Below are 27,715 nucleotides of genomic sequence, written 5' to 3'. Positions count from 1 at the left end.
CAAAATGATATCGTTTTGGGCTAGGTTGTTTTTTTTTTTTTTTTTTTTTAAGTTTTTCAATATTTTTAATATTTTGCATTTTCTTTTTTCTTTTTTAATAAAAAATAATAATTTTAATGCCCAAAACAGTGTTGTTTTGGGCTGGGGTGGGTGCTGTAGTTTTGAGCATTTTCGAAATTTCAAGTGGGCTGGGTATGGGTATAATGGGCATAAAAAGTCAGACTGTTTGACTTTAACATTGAAAACTAACAGAGGGGTCCAAAATGAGAGAATGAAAGTTCAGGGGTCCAAAATGAGAGATTTGAAAGTTCAGGAGGGTCTGCAAAATCGACTGGAAGTTCATGAGGGCTTAGTGAAGTTTCCCTTAAAATGTATTAAAAAAAAAAACTGGAAATTTTTATTTATGAAAACATTTTTGTTTAATTTGTTTTTTTTTAAAAAAAATTATTTCTTCAAACGAAAATTTTTAATTTTTTTAAAATGGAAATCTTTATTTAAAACAAATTATACAACAATTTTATTTTATTTTTTAAAAAAAAATTCTTATAAAAAGGACTTTTTATTTTTAAATTTGGCCACCACTTGAATTATATATATATATATATATAGTTTTAGGTTTTTTCTAGAAGTTTTACTATTTTTTTGTTCGTTTTTATTTTACTAAGAGTAATTTCGTCACTTGGAGAAATATTGACAATGTTTTCATAGTTTGGGAGAGATATTATCACAATTGAAAGTTTAGAAAAGACGTTGTTAATTGGGTAATAGTTTAAGAGGAGTATGTGAACTAATTTTCTCAAAAAAATTTAGGTTATATAACTTACCAAAGATCCATCTTCTTGATCTAGCTAACACCACTTTGGCATTTTAACCTTGGAAATTTAAAAATTAAGTGACACTTGAATCCCACCAGCTACCAAAATTAACTAGCAATTATTCGAGTAATTTTAGAAATCATTTTTGTGTCACACCAAAAATAAGGTATTTTTAAAATTATCATTTGATCAAAATTCAATAATAATTAATCACAAGCTCAATTATGATTTTAAGAGCTATATTATTTTTGGAAGAATACAAAAGTAATACAAGATGGACTTGTAACATTTTCTGCTCATATTTTTTTAGCTCATAAACTCCAAAAGTACCCTAGGCTCAAAGTGTTAAAAACGTAAAATTAAACACACCAAAAAAAGAAAAAAAATCACTTATAAAATTATTATGCGCAGGTCCTTCCCAATGTAGTGCTTATAATATCAATATCATATGTCCTACGACTTCTCAAAAAAATAAAAAAGGGTGGTTGGCGTAATAGCCACCTGTTCAGTGATGGCAATTTTTGTTGATTATTTAGTGGCTTCTTTGTGTTGGTCACCAAAACTATTGGGCAACTCCCGCGGTGGCCACCAGAACCGTCTGTGTCATCGTTTCCACAAAATTACCGCCGTGATAGTAGCCACCACATGCATGTGGACCGACACTAGGAATTTTTTTTTTCTTTCACTTTTTTCCTCCTCCTTCTAAATTTTTCTTTTAGCATTTCAAAAGCACTTCTCAGTCTTTGTTTTTCAGAAACATTTTTCAAAATTTTACCAACCAAATTTGGATTTACATATAGTACTTTTTTCAAATGTGGCTACCACAAAACAATTTTTAATTTTCAATTTTTATCAGAACTCTTAAAAAACTAAAACCTAAAACACTTATCAAAGCTTTACGAAACCAAATGTGTCACACTTTTTCATAACTCTAAAGGGAAAATTTTATTCAACCAATGACAATAAAAGCAAGTACGTCCATGATCGTACCTTTATATAGGCTTCAAAGACTTACAAGCATTAAGGACTAAGAAATCTTAATTATTACAAATAAAGACTTCCGAATACTAATTAACAATAATTTCTTATAAAAAGTACCCTAAACCAAACACTCGTAAAATTAAAGAAAAACAAATCATAAACCAGCTTAAACTAACAATGAAAATCCAACTTTTGGTTGTTGCCTCCAAGCACGTTCAAACTTTTTTACTCGCATCCATCCACGTGAATCACTTATGAAGGACCCTTGATTTCTTTGCATCAAAAGATGACCTACATGGAAAACAAAACTTTAGATATATATAAGCCATCCACACAAGGTATGCAAGCGAAGAAAACCCAATAGAAAGAGGGAAGTAATTACAACGACAGTAAACAGTTGACATGAAAAAGAAAAAAGAAACCTAGAGTAGTTAAAATAAATATACTAGGATTTAACTTCTAAAACCACGAGATGAGAGATACTTGAATGAAAAAATAAAATAAAATAAAAAATAAAAAATAAAAAATTGGGCTATAACTCACAGAAGATCCATCATGATCACTATAGATGACTTCTTAAGATTGACCATATATATCCTCGTAGAAGAACTTTTTAAAGAAATCCATGCATTGTGTTTGCAAACACAATGCTATGATAAGAGATTCTTCATCTGCAGGACCTGGCATGACAAATATCTTGCCATCAGAATGCAAGATCCCTGGACCCACGTATACTGGCTTTCCCCATCCAAAATCTACACTATACAAAGGCAAACTAATCCAACTGCCAATGTTAGCATTGGGATTCCCTAAGAAAGGTGCTTCAGTGTATCCCCTGATATGGAAGTTTTTCCTCAAAGGAGCTACATCTTTTTGACTCGTTATAAAATCAAGAGCGGATGTTATGTACTCATCTGTAACTCTCTCAATTGCTTCCCTCAGTTTTCCAGCAGCATAACTCAGAGGCTTGGACAAAAGGTTAGCATAAAGGCATGTTGATGTCACGGCGTTGAAGATTGCATTCCCAAAGTATCCTTGAGGGAGAGGTGGTTTGAACCGATTGCGGCCATCAGCTCCAAGGCCAACTCCTGTCGGTTGACAATTATCGCCTACACGTGCCTTGCATGCACACCTCCAAATGTGGCCGGCGCCAGCTTCGTATCTAGAATAGGGTCATGCCAACACCATGTTTTGATTGGCTTTTTTCTGCAGTTCTTCAACTTGCTTTTTGGTGACTTTGAGTAAGACAGCACTAGTTTCCTTTTTTAGCTTTGCTTTAGTGTCGGGGCAACCTATTAAGAGTAGCAGTTTTGAGAACGCTATATGATCAAAACATGGAAGCACATGCGATACTTCACGTGATCGTAACATGGTTCGATCATGAAACGACATCTCGTCGCACCCCAGATCCTCTCCACGAGCCAACTTAGCCTATGCATTGGTGAAGTTCATTGTAGCCCGTCCATCAGCCACAATGTGGGATATGGCCGTTCCAACACAAAGGCCACCACAAGGAAATCTTGTTAGTTGCACCAAGAATAAGGGCTGGTCCTCAATTGAAGTAGTACTGTAATCAACTTTAGGGAAAAAAATGTTGGATTATCCCGTTTGGTGTAAAATCACCAAATTCGTCTAGAGTTGTTTCAGAGTAAGCTTCCGTCAATTGAGCTCCCATGGCGTTGCAATGAAGTTGCAGTCGGCCTCCTTCGATCCAATGTAGCCGGCCAGCAAGTGGGTAGTAGTGAACCAATGCACGGCTTAGGGAGTTCTTCATTGTCTCAATTGAAAATGGAATAATGGTATTGTTGTTGGATTTGTAAATGATGATGAGAGGTGCATGAGTCCATTGCATCACTTGGTCGCTCTCAGATAACAATAAAACCCCATTTGGGGTTGGTTCGCTTGGAACAATCATGCAGGTAAACTTGAAAGTTATCATTTTTGGTTCAGATTACTTTAGTATATGGATAACATATACGTATAATATATAGGCCAACCACACAAGGTACGCAAGCCAAGAAAACCAAATTAATAGAAAGAGGGAAGTAATTACCAGCAGTTAACATGAGAAAGGAAAAAGAAAGAGACTTACAGGTAGACTTTTTTCACTTTTTTTTTTTTTTTTTGTTCGTCTTTCTAATCATTATAAACAAATTGGGCTATATAACTTACCAAAAGATCCATCATCTTGATCTCTACTTTACTAACAAAGTATGACCGGTTTGTCATTTTCAGGGGCCCCGCCACCGGTCATTTTAACTTTCAAAGTTTATAAAATGACACTCAAATCTCACGAACTATTAAACCGTGACAAGTATTAGCCCATCTTGTAAGTACTTCTGTTTGTTTGGATAAAAGTTAGGTGAGGTAATTTTTTAGCTCTTAATTAAACTCCAAAACTACCATGGGCGCAAAGTGTTTAAAAAATAAAAACACCACAAAAAAAAAAAAAAAAAAAGGTCATTTATAAAATTATTATGCATGGTCCTTCTAGCGTAGTACTTATCACTAAAACATCAGATGTCCTACGACTTCTCATCTATGGCAGCTTTTATCAATTTGGCATTTCTCTCCTTTGTATCATTGTCCTTGCAATGTATATCTTTTTCTAGGTGGCATTTAACCAAAAAATTAGGGATAAATATAAAATTGGTCTATGTAATTGATCTAAATTATAAATCACTAGATATGGTATAACAAATAATTTATATGTCTCTAGTATAAAAATTAATTTATAGGTTCTCGGGATAAGCCAAAATAACAGTTTACTCCCTAAAATCAATTTTCGTTAAATAAATATAAGTTAACAGAACCCGTTATTTTATCGCATCATACTGCTATAGTAAATTAACTTAATCTCATTTATCTTCAAAATTTTATTTCGTGTGTAACCCTCTCTCATTTTCATCTTCCTCACCATGATTTTGAAGCATTTTGCGAGAATTTGACGGTCACATTTTGAGAAGCGGCTGACGAAGATGAGAGAGTTACGCACAAAGTAAAATTTTGAGAATATAAAAAATTAGGTTAATTTACTGTAGCCGTATGACGTGGAGTGAGGCTGATGTAATCTTAGCTAGCATTATAAAATGATGTGAAAAATTCTAAATTATCATTTTTGAAAGTCAAAAATTAATAATAACACTAGGTATGAAGTGGTAAAGTGACAGATTTTGTTTAAGTTATTTAACAAAAATTAATTTCATAGAGTAAACTGTTATTTGACATACATTGAAGATCTATAAAGTATTTTTTATACCACAATAAATGATTTATAATTTAAGACAACTACAATAACTTATAAAGTATTTTTTATATTACGTGGAGTGATTTGTAATTTTAATCGACCACAATTACCAATTTTACTTTTATTCCTAAAAGATTATATACTTGAGAGTATAACTATGAAAGCTTGTGTAACATTTCTTATCGATATTCAATTGACAGCCACCAATTTGTAGTCGGTGCCACAAGTTGGCTTCGTGATAGAAAGATAAGAATTAATCGTATTGCTCGACATATATGGCCTGCATATTTCGGTACCGGTGCAGAATCCGGGACAGAAATAATGTTTCGACGTTGGAAAAGCACATTTTCCGGGGTGAAAACATCAACTGTATCTTCAACGTGCATTGCATGGATGAGGCTTTTATTTCCCCACCCATCTTGACATCTTGACATTATCTTGCGGACCCACCTTGCAAGGTGGGGGGACCCTGGCAACCCCTAATTTTTTTAAACTCCTTCTAACTATTGCAGTTTTATACCAAGGCCCCTGCAAGGTTTTGTGTTTGGCCACTCAAAAGTTTTTGTCCGGCAGAGTCAGCAAAGTTTAAAAACAAAACAAAATGTCATCCATCAAATTTGAAGCTACGCCTAGATACAAGGCTTATGAGCTAGTAAGACTAGCTCATCACTAGGCATGATGAGGCTCATGCATCAAACAGTGTGCTTCTGCTTATTCTGACAATAATGCAGTCAGATTGGCTTGAATTTGTCCATAAAAAAAGAAGAAAGAAAATAAAAATACTTTACCGACAAGGCCAAGGTGCTACTTCACCATGCCTATTTGAGTATTTGGCGAGTGGTAGGATAGGCACAATGTGCGCTCCTTCACCATGCTTAGCATGCAAGCTCTTATGAGGAGGTGTGCTGAGGATTGTGTTTTTTTGCCCCTTATTTTCAAGAAGATCAACCCCATAAGTTTATATTAATATATCATGCAACTTCACGAGATATAATTTATTTTCTTTAGTTCTGGCCACCTCAAGCAAAATTTTCTAATTTCGCCCGTCCATACTTTTTGTTATAATAATCATACAGGATCCGCATAATTTCACATTTATTATTTAAATTGTTAACAATTTAAATAATAAATGTGAAATTATGTGGTAGTTGCGACTGCCACATAGATGTTGTTATTTTGAAACGACGCTGCTTTGAAACTCACAACAAAAGTAAGTCTCAAAACTATGTCTCTTTTTTAGATAGCAAAGGTCTCTTTTATGAGACTAAAAAAGTGAGTTAACGCAGACTGAATTTACAGTGTATAATACAAGCAAAAATCTTGTCTTGACTGACAATTTGCCAGATGACTCTTGAGATCGGGCATTAAGACATGCTGAATAGATATTTTCCGGAGCTTCATAGATGCAGATGAGGAAACTAAGCTAGAGTGAGAAACGTGAAATTGAACATGTCTTTGAGTTTGGACATGAAAGCTAGTCGAGGGAGCTTGACGAAAGAGTTGTTCTTGTTTGAGTCAAGGACATCTTCAATGAAATTGACCAAGATGTTTGACGACATGGTTTCCTCGTCTATCAACTTTGTTAATTTGGAATCGAGCTTGAATGGTTTTGAGGTCCACTGAGTGATAGGGGATTCAAATCTGCAATGATAGAAAAAACAGAGTGTTGGGATGGAGTATTGAATCGTAAAGTCACTCTTACGGCGTCAACTTACGTTTTTAGTCTCTTAAAAAAAAAAGAGACCTTTGCTATTCTAAAAACCAACACAGTTTTGAGACTCACAAACAGTGTCGTTTCAAAATATCAACACATATGCGGTAGTTATGGGTTGTAGTTGTGACTACCACATAGAAGCCGGATCCATAAATGTGAAAGAGTTTGTATGAGATTCACTTATCCAAATAAGAAGTGAATTACTCGAAACCTGCTAAGATAAGTAAGCCCATAAGTGGTTCTTTCTCTGTTCTTTTTTTTTTTTTTTTTGGCTTTTTTTTATAAGTGAAACCTCATTCATTCAATCATTCAAAAAGCATCAAAGATTACAACTTTCTGAATGTACAACTTCATGAATAAAATCAAGGTATTCTTCCATCCAAATTTCTTACGTTGATTTTTTGAGCATTTCTTTTGCCAACAGATGTACTGTCATATTTGCTTTCCTTTTTGTCTACATCATGACCTAAGATTGGAATCTGTGCAAAATAATCTACGCATCTTCAATCAATGTACCATATCTCTACCACAGTTGGTCTTTCAACTGAAAAGCATTAACAATCTCCAGGGTATCACCTTCTAAAATAACATTTTGTAGGCCCAGATCTCTGCCAAAAAAATATTGTCTTCCAAACCACATAAACCTCCGCCATTGTTGAGTCGATGACATAGGAAGAGACATGCATATTGATGCCAAGACCTTACCCATACCGTCCCTTACAATAACACCGACACCCATCAACTTTCTAGTCTTATCAATAGCGGCATTTCAATTTATTTTATATACACTATCTAGATTCTAGAGGCACTTTCCACTCTGGGATGACATTCATTTGTTTTCTTACCCCCTACTTCTTATCTTTTTGTAGTGCCCCGTAATAATCCTCATTTATTGAGAATCTCTATCCAATTATATGGGCAATATGGTTTTCTTCTTAATTGATGAAGATTATATTTTAAGAGAAGATACGGCTCCAGGTTGATGGAATATATGTATAATGGTGGTATTTACCCATGGGTTTGTAAATGATGATGTGAGGTGCATGAGCACATGCTATTACTTGGTCGCTCTCAGATAACAATAAAAGGCTATTAATTTGGGGTTGGCTTGCTTGGAAGTTTGGAATGATTACCTAGGCAACTAGACCTTTGTATGTTTTTTGATTTTTGATTTTTTATTTTTTAAGATAAAAAAGATAGAAATGGAGGTCAATCGTAGCTATCCTACTTAGGTGTGACCATAGTAATACCAATCCGTGAGGCATCGCTCAAGAGAGACCTAGACGGTGGATACCACGGGCGCTCCCTCAAGACCAACGGAACTATAGCTTAACACTCGTCCCACAGGACATCAATGGGACTCAAGGTGACTAACATATTAGGCTAAAATTTAAAATTAGTAAATTTTAAATTTAATAATTTTGGATTGATCACATTAAAGATTATTCAATTGACAGCCACCAATTTGTAGTCAGTGCCACAAGTTGGCTTCGAGATAGAAAGATAAGAACTAATCGGTTCGTATTACGGTTTATCTTTTGGTAGGTGCATGCACGCATTATTGCATTGCATAGATGAGGCTTTTATTTCCCCAGAAACAGTAGCTAAGCCTTCAAACCATATGCCCCATGCACCCCCCACTCCTTGTCAATTCCTGTATAGCTAGGAGCATGAAAGATATCACCAACCCGGAGGTGCGCCCATGCCTTTTGGTGTGATAATCGGTACCAGATGGCTTGAATTGTTAGCAATTTAAATAATAAATGTGAAAGAATTTTTATGAAATTTATTTGTTCGAATAAGAGGCAAGACCGTTCAAAATAAGTTCATTACAACTTTTAGCATGTACAACTTTACAAATAAAATTGTGTTTTGAGCGCCCCCTTTACCAACAGATGTACTGCTATATTTACTTCACTTTTTGTGTGCATCATGACTCAAGATCAGAAACTGTGCAAAACAATATTTACATCTTCAATCAATGTATCGTATGTCTACTACAATTGGTCTTTTAACTAAAAATCATTAACAATCTCCAAGACATCACCTTCCAAAATAACATTTTGTAGGTCTAAATGTCTGCCAAAAATATTGCATTCCAAGTCGCATAAGCCTCCGCCATTGTTGGGTTGGTGATATACGGAAGAGACAAGCACATTGATGCAAAGACCTTACCCATACCTTTCCCTTACAATAACACTCACATCCATCAACTTTCTAGCTAGTGTTATCAATAGCCGCATCTTAATTTATTTTATATACCCCATATGGAGGCGTTTTTCATGGGATCACATTCATTTGTTCTTGTCTTTTTGTACCGCTCCGTAATAATCTTCATTTATTGAGAATCTGTATCCAATTATATGGACACGGCTTTCTTTTATTGATGCGATCATTGCTCACATCGATAAAAGCATGGACCATTTGAATCAATTCTTCACCCAACAGTTGGACCAGATCATGAGGGAGCAAGTAGGCAAGGTCGAGCAGCTTCTCAGGGACCAGTTCGCCGCATTCACTGCAAAGCGAAGGGCGGCAACCAGAAAATCAAACAATCTTGTCCAAGAAAATGAAAATTGCGAAATGTATGTGGAAATTAAAAATAGACAACGCTGTCTAAGAATTACATGGAAGTTGAAAAATGAAATTAGTCAATCCATCATTAGTGTAGTCAAACCCAGAAAGAAGATCAGAAGAAGAAGTTTTTAAATTTAATTAACTGCACTTATTAGATCGATGTACCCGAAGTTCCCAATGTTTTGTTTGCCAAAATTTTCAAAATCAAATGTCAAAAATTCTCCTCAAATATCAATTATTCAAACAAATTTTCAGATGTTTCAAAACAAATCATAAAATACTTCTCAAAAAATAATTACCGGTAAACTGTATTTTCAGGTGTGATGTTGTTGCTTGTTAAATTTTTTTTTTTTTTGGTTGGCGTGAGGTGCCAACTCTAGCAACCCTTTTTCACTATTTTTTATTTGAGGCATGATAAAGGCATGTCTTTGGCTTAACTTTTCTCTTATTTTTTTATTTCTTTTAAAAATAAAATTAAAAAAAAATAAAAAAATCTTAAGAAATAACATCCTATGTGGTCTTTTTTTATTTTTATTTTATTATTATTATTATTTTTTTTTTTAAAAAAAAAAGGTATTTTTCTTCATAAAATTGGTCTTTTCTTTTTCTTTTTTTAAATGGTCATTATTATGAAGAAAAAGACCATTTTTTTTAATATATATATATATCAAATAAAAAAAGGACCACATAGGATGTTATTGCTTAAGAATTTTATTTTTTATTTTGTTTTTTTTTTAAATGACCATATAAGAGAAAAATTGTGCCAAAGTGTTGTGCCTTTATCATTTCTCTTTTTATTTTATTGTGATAACTTCACTTTAAACCCCTGAATTATCACGCGATTTGACAAGCCCCTCAAACTTTAAAACCTCTCAATTTGAATTCTTGAACTTTCAATTGCATTCAATTTAAACCCCTCCGTCACATTTAGCTGCTAACTTCTAACGGAAATACCTTAAAAGACCAAAATATCCCTAATTTTTCGTTTTAAGGGTAAATTTTATAAAAAATTCAGTGGTATAAACATTATTGCCTCACTTCTAACGTTTAAAATATGACGGATGAGTTCAAATTGATTGCAGTTGAAAGTTCAAGAGTTCAAATTAAGAGGTTTTAAAGTTTAGGAGGGCTTGTCAAATCGCGTTATAATTCAGAGATCTAAAGTAAAGTTACCCTTATTTTATTTTATGTTTTCTCTTTAGCTTTTCAAGAACTTTTATTAATTTTCTCTTTAGGATATATATTTAGGGTTTTGAAGGTTGCTAAGGGAAAAGCGTGGATTTAATGTGAGAAATACAAGTTTTTGGGGAGAAAGCCACAACGGAAGCACCGTCCGGATGGCCTACATGTCCGTCCGGACGGACCTGCACTCAAGCGAAGCATCAAAAAAAATAGTTCCCATCCGGACGGACATGTCAGATGTGATTTCTAGCAACGCCAAAACCCTAATTTAGGGTTATAAATAGCTTTTTTTTTAGGGAAACGCACCAATGGAGCGTCGTTCAATGTTTATTTTCGACTTTTTGGCATTTTGTAGCTCTGAACTCGATTTTCTTTTGTAAGTTCTTAGTTTATGATGAATTCATTTGATTTTAATTTAATTTTGGTAGTCATGAGAGGCTAAAACCTTCAACTAAGATTGAAGATAAAGCCTTATCATTGATTAGCATTATATTTTCATGTATTGTTCGTACAATTCCGACGTTTAATGTATTTGTTGTTCTATTTCAATTCAATTACTTGATTAATTTTTTTTAATTGATTGTTTTGAGTATTATTTGTGTAAACGTTGGATATTTAGTGTTTTTCATCCGACGGATATATTTAATGATTTAATTCAAATTAGATATCTATTGTGATTCGTAAATCAAACGGATATATTAGATGATTTGATTTAACTTAGATATTTTTTGTGATCTGTATAATGAATGGATTCATTGAATGTTTCAATAGATTATTTTTATGAAAAATAGAACATGCATAGGGTTTTATTGATTGTCGAATGTATAAACAAAACATGAGAATGTATACTTTGATTTGGTAAGTATGAATTCTGAAACCTTAGTATTTTTGTCATTTGATTAAATCCGTTTAATTTAGTTTATATTTTTGCAAGAAAAATCACTCGATTTTTTTGGAACTAGGTTAAACTACAATTAGTTTAGATAGAAAATTGTTTTCACGACACAATGTGGTTTCGACCTCGCACTTGCAAAAGTTATATTGCAAACGACTCATGCACTTACGAGTATCATTTAAAACTCACACCTTCCACCATAATGGTATTGTGCTCACCAGGAAAATCAAATTCCCCACGTCCTCGCTTTTTCCATGTCACCGTAGTGTTCTCTGAACTCCCATTTTTAGAAGTCCCCGTGCCTTTTTATCGCCCATGCAGGATTCCTTCATTGTTCTTTCCACATCCGAAATGAGAGGGCCCATGTATCCACTTGGGCTTTTATTGCTATCTCCAAGCCCGAAGAGTCCATCCCCTGCCGCCCATCTTTGTTACCCATTATATGTATAATGGTGGTACGTGTTGGGTTTGTAAATGATGATGAGAGGTGCATGAGCACACGCCATTACTTGGTCGCTCTCAGATAACAATAAACGGCCATTAATTTGGGGTTGGCTCGCTTGGAACGTGCGATTAGGCAACTAGACTTGAAGTTTATTATTTTTGGTTCGGACTTCATGAATATATGAATTACTATGCTTTATATATATCGTTGCAAGAGGAAAAGTGGATCATCAAAACACTTTTACAAAAAAACTAAGCATTGACTTAATTGTTTTTTTAGGTGTGATGTTGCTTGTTACATTGAAAGGAATATATATATAAAATGGTGGTTGGCGTAATAGCCACCTGTTCATGCAGGAAGCACCCAGAAATTCCAAAGATTACTTGAAAGTATATGTAGAGGCTAAAATGATTATAAAATAAAACACAAGCTATATGCTCTAGCTGAAAGGCTAGTAATATAATTCACGGAGACTTCGACAGTATGGTAGGAAGTTACTAAGCAAAGAATAGTTCCAAAAAATTTCACGAACATATCGATCGACAACTTGTTTCAATCAGTTTTTACTCTGTGACTACATCTATAACGAGGAATATGTCATTGTTAGAGACCAAAGACAAGCAGGTAAATCCAACAAGGCAACATCCTCAGCAGAAATCTTCATATCAACAATATCTAGTCAACCATTGTCCAGAAATAAGCAACTGTATGAAAATTTATGCTATCCCGAGGTGAATCACTCCGAAGTTGCAAGAGCTGAATGCAGTACATCTTCAAGATACTTCTCTGCAGCAGCATACTGTCTTTTCTTGTCCTCGATTGCCAAAGCAGCCAAAGCTTTATCCTGAATGAAGAATAATTATAAAAGAAATCAACAATTTGCAAAAGAAACCCAACACATGACAATGGTTATTTGTTACTGAATAAGACACTTACTGGTGGCAAATCTTGGTAGCTCCTCAAGGTGTCAAGTATGGGCTTTGTTTTCTTCTCTAAATCTTTCCTGTGCTCAGCCGTTTCAACCAACATCCCATGGCTAATTTCTGGGCTGTAGCCCACTCGATTGAGTACTGCCTGTCCCAAAAAGTTTTTTACGAGTCACACACAGAATAACTTTGAATAAGAAAAAAGTGGATTAGACAAGACAGTAGCACCCTCTAAATATGCAGACAAATCATTCTTTAAAAAGAAATTCAAATTCGCTTATTCGCATCGTGTCCCTAAGAGCTCACATAGAGGCACCAAGCCCTAGCATTCACATTCCACTGAAATTTCAAAACCAAACTTCATCGAAGCTATAAAGAAACCGAACCCCCATCTCCACATGGATTAATGGATATATTTCAATAGAGCTCACTGGCATACCTTCTACCTTGACCTTTCTGCACTGAGCCAACATACTTCATTTGAACCAATAACTAACTAAGAGAACCAACACCATTTCCAAAAGAACATACAAATGTCAACATCATATGTACGGTGAAAAATGTTGGAATCAGAACACAAGCACTCACAAACAGACACACACAAACAGAGAATCTCTAATATTAACTACTTCTAACACAGGCTCCACTCTATGGACTGATGAATTTGTAGCCAGCATGTCACAGAAGCTATTTCAAGCACGTCATAAACAAAACATTGCTCTTAACGGAAGGCCTAAGAAACACAATGGCAGCCCATTTTTGCATTCCCAATGTCTGCAAAACAAGCAAGGCCAATAGCCTCTCCATATGAACAAATCATACCTAAGTATTGAACACAGTCCTAGGCTATTTCAGAAACATCAACATAAAAGAGGGTAAGGGGCCCAGGGCAATAGTGGGCTAGATAAGCTTAAAAAGGAATTCATTGTTTTAGTGACTCACTTTTTACCCTAATTTCTTATGTAGCTATGCTCACTACACCCAAACACAAGTCTATTCAAGTAGAAAGATGGATAGATAGAAGTGATCATCGACAAAGTTCCTACCTATTCATCATATTATGCAAATTTAGAAGTGAATCACTAAAATATAGGACTGGCAAGACCTTTCCCAAATAAATGAAACAGAGACAGACCGAGAGAGAAAAAGAGAGGGAAGGAGAGAACAAGTCTCATAATATGAAATTTATCCCAATTAGTGGCTGCATCCAGAAGAACCAACCAACTGCTTTTATGCAATAGATTTAGTATTACGATATCAACCAAACAGTCATATGGAGACCAAGGTGTAGTTTCAATCCAAGAACAAATGAGCCTGTCACAATTGTGTAAGCTAGTTTAACTACTCCCTTACCATGCAATTATATTCAGTTTCACCAAAAAAAAAAAAAAAGAATTGAAATTAAATTCAGTCATAATGGTGTCCTTTATGTTATTTTATTAGTTTTGGATTTGTTGTGTTTCTGTTTATATTATACAATCCATGTAGGCTTCACCTGAACTCTACATATTGTAAATGCATGATAACCATCAAGATTCCACATTTTTTAGATATTTATGAAACTCAATGCCACCTAGATAGTGACTATACAGAGAACAAAGGATCAAATACCTTGTAATTGGCACATTGTTGCATGTATTGCCGCTCCTTCGCAGCCATAACTTGCAAGTTTGTCTTCCAATTTTCCATTTGAGCCTCACACGGAGGTACATCATCTTCTAGCTGTGCCAAGGTTCTAGCAAGATGGTTTTTAATAATGAAACAAACAATCAACATCACTTTCTCAAATTGAAAAGTGTTCTCTATATACCAAATATTTAACAATGAAAGAACAGTACTTGCAATGCGTTCAAAAGAAAACCGAATTTTCCATCTCCATTAAAATTTATACCTTTTCAGATAGGTTAGTCTGGCTATTGCCTTTCGGGTATAATCAAGAAGAATCTTGGACTCCTTTTGTACTTTAGCCCTCTTCTCCTCCACACCAGTCTTCCTCAAAGAAATATCCCCCATCGCTACAAGAAAGCTAAGAAATGCATTCGTCCTAGTTAGTACCCAAAATCTATTTGAAAAGATTAAAGAAGAAATGAAACTCGCAGAGACAAGGTGACAACACCCACCTACTTAGTTCCGTGTCTCTTATGTTCAACAAATTTGCCACATTCGCAAGAACCTGCGCTGATCCAACCACATTTGACGGCAAACTGTCCTGTGCCAGCCCCACACTCTCCAATATTTCCCTAATCCTTGCAGCTACAACAACCCCATTACAAAACATAGACTTCATCAGACTAGGCATCCTCTCAGTTGTACAACCTCTCTACAATTCCCATCAAATTATCATCACACCAAACATTAACTTGACACCACGATCGTAACCAAATTGTAGCAAACATTTCACAGCATGACATAAAGTCGCATCAATTTGTAACAAAATTGCGTAGCAAATTTTAGAGTACATTAACAACAAAACTTGGTTCATCCACCATCTCAACAAAACAGAAGAAACCCAACATAGCAAATCATCAATCATTCCTAAGAATCGCATAACATACACACACAAGTGAAAGAGTGGGACCTTGGGAGCGGTACTCGGCGGCTTTTCGGCGGAAATCCTTGGCGAGAATGTCAGCCGATTTTTCCTTGGATTCGGATATGGTGATAACACTGTGCAAATACGCGACGCTTCTCGGGGTGTACTCGAAATCGGGGACTTCTTTGCCGGCATCGCCGAATCGGGCGGCCAGCCATTTCTGAACTTCCGAAATCCGAGACGCATCGGAACCACTCTTCGATTCACTCACCGGAGGATCGCTCATGTTTTCTCTCTTTTCTTTTCTTTTTCAAATATTTGAAAAAAAAAACAAAAAAAGAGTTCCTAAGAGAGAAGTGAAATGTACCTTTCTCTGCTGGAGGTAGTGGAGGTGCCGGTTGAGTCGTCAGTCAATCCAATTTCGAGTTTGGTGTACATGATCTGAAATATGCGGCATCGTTTCAAACTTTTCTTTTACTCTACTCTCTTTACTTGGTTTCTAAATTCTTTCCGGAGTTCAAATTTCATACCCTCCCCATTTGTCAGGATGTAAAGTTTATATATTATGGGGTGGGTGTCCGGTTGGGCGGTGTTTCGCCTACAGATTCGTAAAAGTCAATTAATTTATTGACAAGGGATAGTTTTGACTTTTTTGATTAATCAATTAGTCGGTTAATAGATAGTCGGTCAAGTCAATTAATTGTCGGTTACAAATTTTTATGTTAAGATTTATCAATTTCTTTTTAACTATAAAATCAACAGACTAAAATGACAATCACAAATTAGCTCGACAAATACAATAAAAAAAGTTACATGATAAAATTCAAAATTCACTTAAAATTTTAATTAAGTTAGTTAACCGACAAAATTTTTTTTCTACCGCCTAACCAAACCGAACTGATGTCAAAATAGTACTTTTATTCCGCCTACAGACCACCAAAAGTTGGTTGTCGGTCAGTAAACGATATATATTATGTCGGACCAACATATTTGTATAGTGTTATCTTGAAACACAAATTAAATGATATTTTATAATTTTATAAATTGAGTTGAAAAAAAAAAAAAAAATTATGATGCAAAGATCATGTCGCAGATTAGGTCATTTTCCACATTAAACTTGGATATATTTTTTATGAAATAGTCATTTGTTCCTCATATTTAAGAGGAATAGATATTTTTAAAGGAATATAATAAAATTTAAAATCAAAAAATTCTGTGGCCGACCACCCCTAGCCGCACCAGGAGTGGCCTACCAATGTTTTGAATTTTTTTATTTTTTATTTTTAAAAAATCTTGAATATTTTAAAATTTTTGACTTAATTCCAATGAAAATATCATATTTTGTCCCCCAAACAAAAGAACAGAAATATTGAAGTTTTGTCCCCAAACAAAAGAAAAGAAATAGTCATTCAATTCCAATTTCTTGTATTTCAAATGCTATACATACTCTCAACTCCACACTCTCAAATGCACTCCCTGACATAGCAATAAAAATTACCATTAGATTCAAAATCCAGTAATGATTCACTCAAAATCCAATGATAATCTTTAATAAGTGCACTTGAGAGTATAGAATTGGGAATGTGTAAAATTTCTCTTCCCAACAACACATTCTTATTCCAAATGGAATGACCCTTCTATTTATCAAACGTGCCCAAAATCTTTGACCATAAAAGGCATACCCTTCAATTTTTTTTTTTTCTTTCAACATTAGGGACTGCGAATACAAATCTCTTAAGAAATGTAGGAGCAAGGATCATAGTAACCCAAAGTGTTCATAAAAGCACACATCAGTATCAAGGATCAGATAGAGTAACTCAAAAGTGTCCATAAAGCACACATCAAAAGATACACAGAATTCTACAACTTCCAGAGGAAAGGCACAAAAGAGAACCGCATAAAAGAAAGCATCACCAGATGCATCGATAAGTAACATGCGACTCGGTGATTTCACCACTATAGGTGACTTTCACAACCTGCCCTTTCTCTAGTCCATGGTACCTTGCAATTGCATCTTTTTGTAACATTCGAGGAAGCTGGGAATTGAAAAGATAATCAAAACTGAAATTAAAACATTGCATTGAGCAATCTGGATAAACAAAGCATAATCATTTGCATTAAATGGAAGAACTAATATGGTATCATCACTTGCTACAAAGAGCAGTGGTATCTAGAAAAAGTATTTACGGCAACAAATTCGGAAGACAGGACGGGCCAAATCAACACCTATATTAACCTTGAGTAAGCAAACCAGTGACATTAGAAACCTAAAGGCATAAGGGAAAGCCCTTGAAAGCTCTACTATCATCTATTTCATCTCCAAGCTGAGAAAATACCTTTTGGTCAAGCTAACAACAGAAACAAGAGGTGATTCATATAAAAGTAGCATTCATTTTACATCTTTTCCCTTTGGGATGCCAAGCCTCGGAGTAAATTCAAGCAATTTTTTTTTTTTTTTTTTTTTGAGACGCTGAGTAGCTTACTTGGGAATTTGAAATCCCTTATATTTCATTTGGACGTAAGTATTTGAAGCATTATTCATATGTGGGTTAAATTAGGTGTGAGATGTTAGTTCAAATTCATTAAAAAGTTGATTTTAGTGAAGGAAAACCCCAAGAGCTCAAAGCCTCAGGCGTTCTCAAAATTCCTATGAAGCAATTTATACACAAAATTGTTTTACGAATCCATTGATTGTAAATCCTCAAACTAATACACAGCCCTAGTGTAAAACAAGCATATCTGCGTTCCTCACATATGAAAGTATTTAAACTCTTTTTTGATTAGTGAAAGTACACAAACTCTTATAGCCCAAAGAATGAAATTGAATCAACTTGTCGACTTCCTGCTTCCAAGAGGCAAAACTTTCTATGAATTGGGGGTTCGAGTGAATTTTTGCTCTTCAAGTTTCCTTCCCTTAAGGTTCATAGCTGCTATAAAAAGTAAAATAAGATAGCAATGTCCCCCTCTTAGGCACTAATGTCCTGTAGTGCACTTGGCCTAGCCCACGCACCACTACGTAGCAGTTGTGGCAGCCACTACAGGCTACTATTCAAAACTATGGTTTCTACAAAAAAGTAGCTTCCAACAAAGTATAGCAATAAATGACACAAAGGATTGTCTTTACATGGTCACATAGAGAATCAACATAAGGGTATATGTTAATCTGAAAGGGAAAAAGCATTTAGAAAATGTCTCATACTGCAAAATAGAATAGAATGGATATCCTAAACAAAGTTTAACGAACAACTGTGGAAGCTTAATGTGAAACATGCAACTTTTTGCTGCACAGTTCTTTTAGACTGATTATATATCACCAGTAATTTACATGTTCAATTGTTACTAATCAAGTGACTACATCTATTTACCACTACTATGTACTTTTTGTGCCGTGAACCCTGAGAAATCTGAATTGCAGTTCAGATTCATCATACGCTAAACTGTTGTTCTTGCTTATTATATTCCACAATATTTCATCTCATTGAGTCCCAAACATTTGTTAACAAATCCGCCATTAAAAAGAATACAACTACGATGGCCACACTTCCTCTTATTTTCCCCCCCTTCTCCACCCAAGAACCAGAAACTTTCTAGGCACACTAAGTCATACAATCAATCTATGGGGGAAATAAGAGTTGGTAATTGAAGCAATCAATCAAGAAAGTTCATCCACTTGTCTCAAGAAGTGCTAACCCATATAATTGGGACTTGGGATCAAGGCTTAGTTGAGTTGACTTGTCTTGAAGAAGCATTGGACCACTATTCTAAAGATCAGTGTCAAGATAAGTATGTCCGATACCCATATATACAACTATTAGCACATTCTTTGTAGAAAAGAAATTTTCGTTAGAGACACAGAAGAAAAATTCATAAACTAACCCTAGATTTGAACAATTACCAGAGAAATGAGGCAAGATATGTTTCCTGAGATATTTCCTTCATAGCATTTCTCAAATTTTTAATCAAAAAAATTAAAATAAAATAAAACAACTGACCTGCTTTTCTTCAATATTGTACTTTTTTAAGACCTTCTTTTTCTCTTGGTCAGTCAGTACACGATGCTTTGGCTTTAATTCATGCTTTGTAATGTTAACAAGCAAGTCAGTGATCTGACAAAAAACAGACGGATAAATAATTAAATTCGCCATTTCCCATCAGCTTACGCTTCTGGACAAATCGTAATTTGTCCGCTTCAAATTTAAAGACTACTAAACAAGTTTCAGATAAGTGAACTTCACGTGCACACATATGCACACACACCAGCACAGCCAACTTTAAAGAACCTTCATGATGGCAGAAGGATGACATGAACACAGAGACATAACTTTATTATCTGACATGCATGCAAAGCCACAAAATGCAGATTTTTATGTTTAAAAAAAAAATTAAGAAAAAAATGATAGTCTGTTTATGCCTCTAAATGAGGCATATCCATGATAGTACAATGTCAGATGAACAACCAATTTTTCAAAAAAAGGTGCCCCAAAGTAATTTAGGAAGTCTATTGTTACTTCAAAGAATAGAAGAATTTATCATGGACAAAGTATCTGTCCACATGGTTAAAAGCGCACAATGGTTATGTGAGTTCTTCGGAACCAATTTTCAACATGGATAGAAGTTTTTTTCCACATTAAATGTTTGTGTCATATCCCCTCATGTAGTGATAAAGAATGCACCAGATTTTAAGTGTTTGCGCACAACAATGATGCATATAACTCATTAAAAACCTAAATTTTCAGCAACCAAACCGTGGTCAAGCATAAGTAGAATGAGCCGCTAGATAGTATCTATAAGGGTAGATATGCACATAAAAAGGTAAAGGGCTAACTAACCTGGAATATTTCAACTTTAAATTTGCAAAGATCCACTGCTTTTAAAGCTTGGTTTGTTATATTGTTTTGCACTATCAATATCAACCCACTTAAAGTCTCTTTGTTCATAATCTGGGCTAAAATGCTGCGGACCGAATTAACTTTTATCATACTAGGTCCACAGAAAATGACCAGAATCTGCATTAAAAATAACAATGAAAAACGCATTATACTCAATGATTAAAGGTTAGTATGTAACATCAAAAAGCAAAAGCAAGTAAAGTGCAAATAAATACATAATACAACTGCTCCCATCTCCGCTTTCTTTTTGACACTATAGCATGTCAATATTACATTTCAGTTCAATAAAAATCTTCATGTCAAGTACAACTAACATTATATATTTTCATCAAACAACAGTAATCATTCCAAAAAAAAAAAACACAGAACAATTTTTTTTTAAAAAAAAAATGTAGTCATAAATTTACCAGACTGTTTTGAAGAGCAATACAGCCTACATTGTTTTGCAGTCCTAAGGTTTTTGGTAATATTAAAATTAAGCAGAAGAAATAATAGAGATGCAAAATTAACAATATCAATAACATCAATTTTGCCATCAACCCCTGCAATGATCGGTAGACATTTAAAATCCAGTGTACCATCAATCAGAAACAAAATGAATGAGAGGTGATGATTTGTTTTTACCCTTTGCTCCACTGGAGCCCCATAGCTCAACTGGTAAAGTCTCATGCCATCACCCAAGGGACTTGGATTGATCCTGCCTACTTCAGGTAAAGGGGTTTAAGGGAACGGAGACGACTACCTCTCGGTTGTAAAAGGTGACAGTGATGAAATCAGTTTCAAGCAAAATTAAAGGTAGAACAAAACGGGCTCAAATGAGAGGACAAGAAAAGTATGGTTAAAGAAAACGCATGCCTATAAGATAGAGGGTCAGAATGACTAATGTACCTGACCTCAACAAGAAAATGAATAAATAGTTGAAATAAGTTGAGTGTGTGCCTTCAATACAGTTTGGAGTGCACTTTCACTGATAAATGCTCACAATTAAACCCTAATGAAAATGCAGTTTTTTAAGCTCAGCTGATGGAGGACCAACAGCAACAAAACAAACAGAAACCAAATGCATAATGCCAAAAAATTTCAATATTTAGCACCCAAGAAAACAAAATACCTTGACTGAACTAAGCCATCCATAACTAGGAGTCCAAGTTGAGCATTTCTAAACAAGGACACAAAGAAAAAATCAAGGGAAACCCAAAAATGCTTACCCTTTTCAAAGGGTCAGCGCGAAGGTTGGTGGTGATTCGGAGGCGCTCAAGGTCGGGGTTCTGGCCATGAATGGCTCGGAAGTCCTTGAGAGAGAGCTCGATTTCCGAGGTGGGCACGGCATAGCCTCTGTCCTTGAGCATCTCCAGCACAGTTCTGCGCGCCAGGTAGTATTTGTGGCTCTCCGTGCTTCCTTCGTCCACATAGCTGCTCAGGCACGGTCCCAATATCTCCCCGTTCAAGTCTCCTTCGAACCCATTCCCCTCCATCTCTGTCTCTCTCTCTCCCTCTTTCTCTGTGTGTGAGAGAATAGTTTGAAGATCTTTTATGAAATATTATTAAACTTCATTTTTAATCCTTCAAATTTCTATTTTAAATTGGAAAATTGCTTCACAACCCTTAGCCTTAGTTTTGCTAATAAGAACCTCAGTCTCCCTAACGAAGCGGATATCACTAGTTCGAATCCCTTTTTATTTTTTTTGCATGGACATGTGAAAAAAAAAAAAAAAAACCAAAAAAAAACCTTGGTCTCTAATTTTGATCATTAATAGTTTGAGTTTTGCTCTAATTATAAATGACAAATGCTAGATACTAATAATACTATCATTTGATTCATTCTATTTAACCATTTAATAAGGTTAGTGTAGGTTTCTCAACTAATCTATGGATTAATTTGTGTTAAATAAAAAAAATTAATAATTAATTGAGAGTGTCATGTTAATATTGTCACGTGAATAACTGAATATTATTACCCTTAAATAATTATAAAATAAAAATATAATATCCAGCATTACTCATAATAAATAAGTCTATTTGTCAATTTTTTTTGTCCAATCTTTAACTAAAACTATGGACTTAATTTGTTTGTCAAATCGTTCTCCTTCTCTCTTTTGTTTTATGTTTTATCTTTTCAAAACCAAAAAAAAAAAAAAAAAAAAACTTTAATCAGCAACTTAAAACACAATACACTCATAAAATACTAAAAATTATTTCACATTTATGTTACATCATAATGTTATTTTAAATTTCCCAAAAAAAAAAAAAAAAAACACCTTCCAAAACACATTAATAAATGAAACCATGGTACCTGACATCATAACCTAATAACATTGTGACACATGTTTATAAAAAACCAAATTATCTAATTCCATTTTTTGACATACAGTATCATGTCATTCAGGTTTTACCACAAACACATATAAGGTCGTGTCAAAGATACGTCAAATAAGAAAGCCCACATCATAATTCATTGAATAATACTACTCTTAATAATTATTTCATACAGTATGGCATGACATTTTTTTTTTTTGTAATAAATAATCTCAGACTTCACATTAATCAAAAAATAAAGACCGAGCAGATTGCTCGAGTCTTATAATATCAGCGATACTCCCAAGGGTATCATGCCACCAGGTCCTATTTATTCCAACATTTGGTTACCATATATCTCCAGTGGTTCATGGTGTGCCTCATCCACGATTTGAGCTGCATGAAATTCTTCAATGGCCACGGAGGCTGCACGCGCTACCTTGTTTGGGTGGGTAAAAATACCTTCATGAATGCACGCGCTACCTTGTTACGGCAGAACCATATCTTGCGAGCAGTCTCAACAGACATTGTGAACTCCTCCCGAGTGCATTTCATTTCTGATACAACCCTTTAGTTATATGTAAGAAGTTTTCCCCTGAAACAGCAGTTTTTTGGAAAATCTTCATGCTAGCTCCCTAGACGTTCTCGGTTTTAAGTGGCTTTTCATGTTAGTCACTTTAAAAAAAAAAAAAAAAAATTATTTAAAATATTTCACGTTAGCAAGTGTAAAATAAATGTAATAAATAAGTATGAAAATAGAATTACGCTATTTATTTATTTATGAAGTCTATAATCACATGCAATAGGAAGCAAAGTGTGAAATTTCTTGATTGTATTGTGTCTATTCCTTTTAATTTTTTAAGCTCACCAATTTTTTTCCTCATTTGTTTTAAATAACGCATGTTCTTAATAGAGTAGTTTGGTATGGCCGTATGGAAAAAGGGAAAGGAGGTGGTAGCAAACCAAGGTATCTCCTAGAAACCTTGGTTTGCTACCAAGGTTTCTAGGAGAGTTAAATCTTCGGGCACATAACTTTGCTAAATGGGCTGCTTCCCATCATTGTTATGAAAACATTCTCACTTCTCTTTTTTTTTGGGTCCACCATAAGAATCAAAAGTGGAAAAGACCCTCATTGATTTCCTTCCCCTTCTCTCTTGCTGATACTTTAGGGGAAATTTTTTTTTTTTTTTTTAAAAAAAAGCATATCTTGTGTGTTTAATTGCTTGAAGCTAATGAACAACTGACTCAGTACTTCTGTGTGAACTTGGAGCATGGTGACCAAGAGTTCATTTCTATTCGAATCATGTTCCTACTATGCTCCAAAGCATGTGCAAAGACCATTGGTGAAAGAACCGTGCACCGTAATCTTCATCAAGTGACTTATGATATAAATTTTGGATCGAACTCACTCTTGAAAACCAACTTACGAGGAGAGCATGAAGAGCTTATATACACATGGTTAAGATTAAACTTAACCCATGTGAAAAACTAGGATCATAACAACCTACAATATGCTGGTGAGTCGGTGACAAATGCTAAATATATTTCCATATAATTGTGATTGTCAGATTTGATTACAATCACAATTATGAAAATATATTCTAACAACAAACCGGTATAGTTTGCATAGCAGACTGAATGTACATGTATATTGGAAAGGCTTTCAGCAACGCACGCAGGGAGACCCTCTTGCCTGTTGGGTAGATATATATATCGGCTTCTCATAAATTTTGGCCTTCTTTTATGGTTTGCTACATCTTTTTCTATAATATTTGAGAATTATCAACTTTGCCAATGGAAATTTTCCTTTCTTAGGTTTGTTATTAAAAAACCTAATATTCAAAGGCATTTTGATTTTATGTGAAACAATACAGCAATGAAAGGGAATCAAAGACGCGTTTGTGGCACATATTTTCATATTCAAACCTAAAAAAGCCATTCGTGCCAGAAAAATACAGCAACGAGATGGAGACAATGGCTATAAATACCCTCATAAAGAGGTGTTGGCTTCAACTCAGCTGACAAACATGCCTAGTCAAGAGAAATCAATGAACTCGGATGGAGGGAGAACCAGTCGAGTTTGGAGAGTAATAGTGAAAATTCGAATTGTGTATCAAGTTTAGGTCGTATTAGGGTATAAGTATAAAATTATGTAGATTAATTTATGTTAAATTCATGTCAAATTAGTAAGTCGATCGTGTCAAAAATTGCCAGCAACGGGTCCAATTGATCAGCCTGTTTACCTATATACAGCAACTATTGCATGATGGCCCACTAACACCAGAAAAGCAGAGACTTATACTGTAATTTGTAAAGTTGTTTGCAGCAGGCCTCCTATCTAAAATATTTTTGGCTCAACCCATCAAAATCCTTGTTTCTAATTGAATAGTCAGCAACCAATTATCCGAACTATCCAAATGAGAGTTCTTTTTGTTAGAGATACTGAAGAATGCACAAACTTGCAAGTTGCACCAACACAGGCCCTTATTTGTAATTTGCATGCACAAGAAACTCCTTTCACAAGTGACATTATTGAGTTTCTTTATTGCAAAAGACAAATTTTTTTCTCAGATTGGTTTCCCTAACTACTCTCTCTCAACAAATGATGGATGATTAGATCAGTAAGATCAAAATTTTCGAAAGCCACATGCTATGCATCCACATGTACACCAGCCAAGAAATTAATGAGCATTCATAACCCCAACAACTCTCCCAGCCCACATCCAAATAATGGAGTATCTATCTTCACACAAATGGATAAATAGATATACACATGGAAGCTTCACAAACTCAAGGAAATGGAGAAGTAGATTTAAAAAGGGAAACTTTTTGGTTTTATTTCATGCTGTTCAGAGAGAGAATGAACAAATAAACCAAAATCCTAACAATAATGACAGATGAGAATAAACAAAATTTCAAACAAAATCCTAAGTATATATAAATTCAAGGCATTCTTAGTTGTAGCAGTACAGATTTGTAACATTTTCTAGGATTTCTCAAGAACAAATACCAACACATATGCATCTGTTATTGGCAATGGCATGCATCCATTCATCCACATTCATGAGCTGCAGCAACCCGGGCACCGAATCAACCCGTTCTCATTGCAATCAGGGCACCTCCTCAACTCTCCTTCCTCTTCTTCAAACACCTTCCGGCTGCCACTGCAATTCCGGCACGGCACGAACCTGGCATCTCCACACCCGTCGCATACGAATCCGGGATCCATCATCGGAAACCCCTCCAAAAGCTTATCCAATTCTCCATCCTCATTGAGTTGCTTGACCTCCTCTGCGCCGCCAACATACTTCCCCCTAACAAACACTTGCGGCAGGCTCACTGCCTTTCCTCCCAGCACGCTTTGCAGCTCCTTTCGGTACTCTGAATCCATGGAAATGTCCCTCTCGTCTACCGGCACTCTGAAGCCCCTAAATATCTTCCTAACCGAACAACAATCTTCATACGTCTTCCGAATTCCTCTCAAACTTGTAAAATAGATCACTATTCTATCTTCACTGCCTGGCAAGAAACACCAACTATTGGAAAATGAAAAACTCACAGGACTGGACCCCAATGATCGTATTCCTTTGGGCTGAATGCTATTCAATTGCCTGGATGACAATGCGCGCCTATAGCTATAAACCACATTGGGATCCATTTTAGATAGCAGAGCTTCCTCGGATAAATGCTGCCACAGCGGTTTCGTCGAAGACGACGATTTTTCAGAAACGATTTCTGAGTTTTTCACTGATTCAAACAAATCAGACAGTTTTTTCACTGACACGTCACTGCCCGTGTACCCGGTAGAACTGGGTTTGCTAGGAATGGCGATTGGGCGGTCGAAAATCGACGAGACGGGCTTTTCGGAATCGGATTCAAAGTCGTCGAGGCCGTCCATGAGTTCCCAGGCGTTGATTACAGAGTCTGGCGACAAAGAGTGTTCTGGGTCTGGTGGGACTGGGCTTATCTTGTGGTGAACAGGGAAATCCTGACCGTTCAAGTTAGGATTTTTGGGAGGGTCAGGATGGTCAATGAGGAGGAGGGAACCATAGGTGGTGGAGGTGAGAGACACAAGGTGGTGGGTGTCGCCCTTTCGGAGAGGTGGGTGGTGGACAAGTGGGGTTGGGAGGGAAAGAGCTCTAGTGACCGGCGGTGAAGAATGCGAAGAGTCTGAAGCAGAAAATGACGACGAAGAAGAAGGGTGAGAGGGGAGTTCCGGGTAAAGGATGTTGGGTTTTGAAGAAGAGCAGCCCATGAATGAGCGATTGAGAGGAAAATGAGAAAAAGGTTCAAACTTTTTGGTTTGGTTTGTCTTCTCTGAGAGGCCTTTTTGATTTGGGATTTTTCTCTTTTGGCTTTGGATTATGTTCTGTTGGGAAAGTTTGATTGCTGTCAGGGAGACATTTCTAGAGATGGATTGGGTTGCTTTTTCAGGCTTAGAGTGAAAGTAAGAGAGAGACAGAGAGATAAGAAGTATTGTGTTGGTGAAGAGGAGCTCTCAGGGGGTTGGGGGAAGATGATGAAATCAATGCAATTATATGGGGGCACCGGAGAAGAAGATTATGCGGTTAAGGGTCTATTTGAATGGATGATTGTTTCTGTTAGACATAAAAAGTTTGTTCCTTGCGGCCTTGTAAACTGTATTTGGCCGTCAATGCATTGAAAAATATATGTTCTTTGTGATTTTCACATTTTCCTTGAGTACCAAGAATCAAAAGGGGGTAAAAAAAAAAGGGGCATGCCAATAGAAGATGATCTAAGATTCAGATTAGATTTACTAGAATTTAAATGTTGTTATTCTATTTAAAATCTTGACATATATAGAATTTAAATGTTGTTATTCAAATTGAAAAGGGGCAGGAAGATAAAATCTTGACATATATGGAAATCGACCAAAATCCCTTCTTTTTCTATTTCGATTTTGAGCCTAGGAATATGTGGTAAACAAGCAAAATTAGGTCAAATATTAATTGAATTTGGCACTTTTTTAATTTATTAAACTTGACAAAATTGTGCATATATGGAAATGGATTTTAATTGTTTTTTTCCCATAATGAACTATATTTTTATTTATCATATTTGATAAATTTTTGCATACATAGAAGTGCTTCTTGATATTTTTTTTTTTCATAATGAATCACTCAAGAACAAATTTGCAAATTTGGATCACCAATCCTAAATTTGTACATTTGTTCTTGTTTTTGTTTTGACTACAA

The 27,715-nt window shown here is 35.3% G+C and overlaps 3 protein-coding genes and 1 pseudogene across 3 annotated transcripts; all 4 read right to left on the bottom strand.

Annotated features, from left to right (window-relative positions):
* Window positions 1-2,365: 2,365 nt before the first annotated feature.
* On the bottom strand, window positions 2,366-3,735 carry LOC132161992 (hydroxycinnamoyl-CoA:piscidic acid hydroxycinnamoyltransferase-like; annotated as a pseudogene).
* Window positions 3,736-12,256: 8,521 nt separating this feature from the next.
* On the bottom strand, window positions 12,257-15,833 carry LOC132191704 (AUGMIN subunit 1). Its single transcript, XM_059606796.1, has 6 exons — window positions 15,361-15,833; window positions 14,903-15,035; window positions 14,674-14,808; window positions 14,394-14,517; window positions 12,793-12,930; window positions 12,257-12,700 (listed from the first exon to the last, which is right to left on the bottom strand). Exons 1-6 carry the CDS (start codon window positions 15,599-15,601, stop codon window positions 12,593-12,595), a joined length of 879 nt encoding a protein of 292 aa, XP_059462779.1. The 5' UTR covers window positions 15,602-15,833; the 3' UTR covers window positions 12,257-12,592.
* Window positions 15,834-17,071: 1,238 nt separating this feature from the next.
* On the bottom strand, window positions 17,072-21,736 carry LOC132191705 (DNA-directed RNA polymerase V subunit 5A-like). Its single transcript, XM_059606797.1, has 4 exons — window positions 21,413-21,736; window positions 20,145-20,321; window positions 19,308-19,421; window positions 17,072-17,351 (listed from the first exon to the last, which is right to left on the bottom strand). Exons 1-4 carry the CDS (start codon window positions 21,677-21,679, stop codon window positions 17,226-17,228), a joined length of 684 nt encoding a protein of 227 aa, XP_059462780.1. The 5' UTR covers window positions 21,680-21,736; the 3' UTR covers window positions 17,072-17,225.
* A 3,572-nt stretch (window positions 21,737-25,308) lies between these two features.
* On the bottom strand, window positions 25,309-27,059 carry LOC132192025 (uncharacterized protein At3g28850). Its single transcript, XM_059607206.1, has one exon. The coding sequence runs from the start codon at window positions 26,752-26,754 to the stop codon at window positions 25,561-25,563; it is 1,194 nt and encodes a 397-aa protein (XP_059463189.1). The 5' UTR covers window positions 26,755-27,059; the 3' UTR covers window positions 25,309-25,560.
* Window positions 27,060-27,715: the final 656 nt, after the last annotated feature.

This window comes from Corylus avellana, chromosome ca9 (genome assembly GCF_901000735.1).
Source record: "Corylus avellana chromosome ca9, CavTom2PMs-1.0".
NCBI classification, from domain to species: domain Eukaryota; kingdom Viridiplantae; phylum Streptophyta; class Magnoliopsida; order Fagales; family Betulaceae; genus Corylus; species Corylus avellana.
Note: the sequence above shows the minus strand (reverse complement) of the source record. Positions and strands in the feature narration are given on the sequence as shown.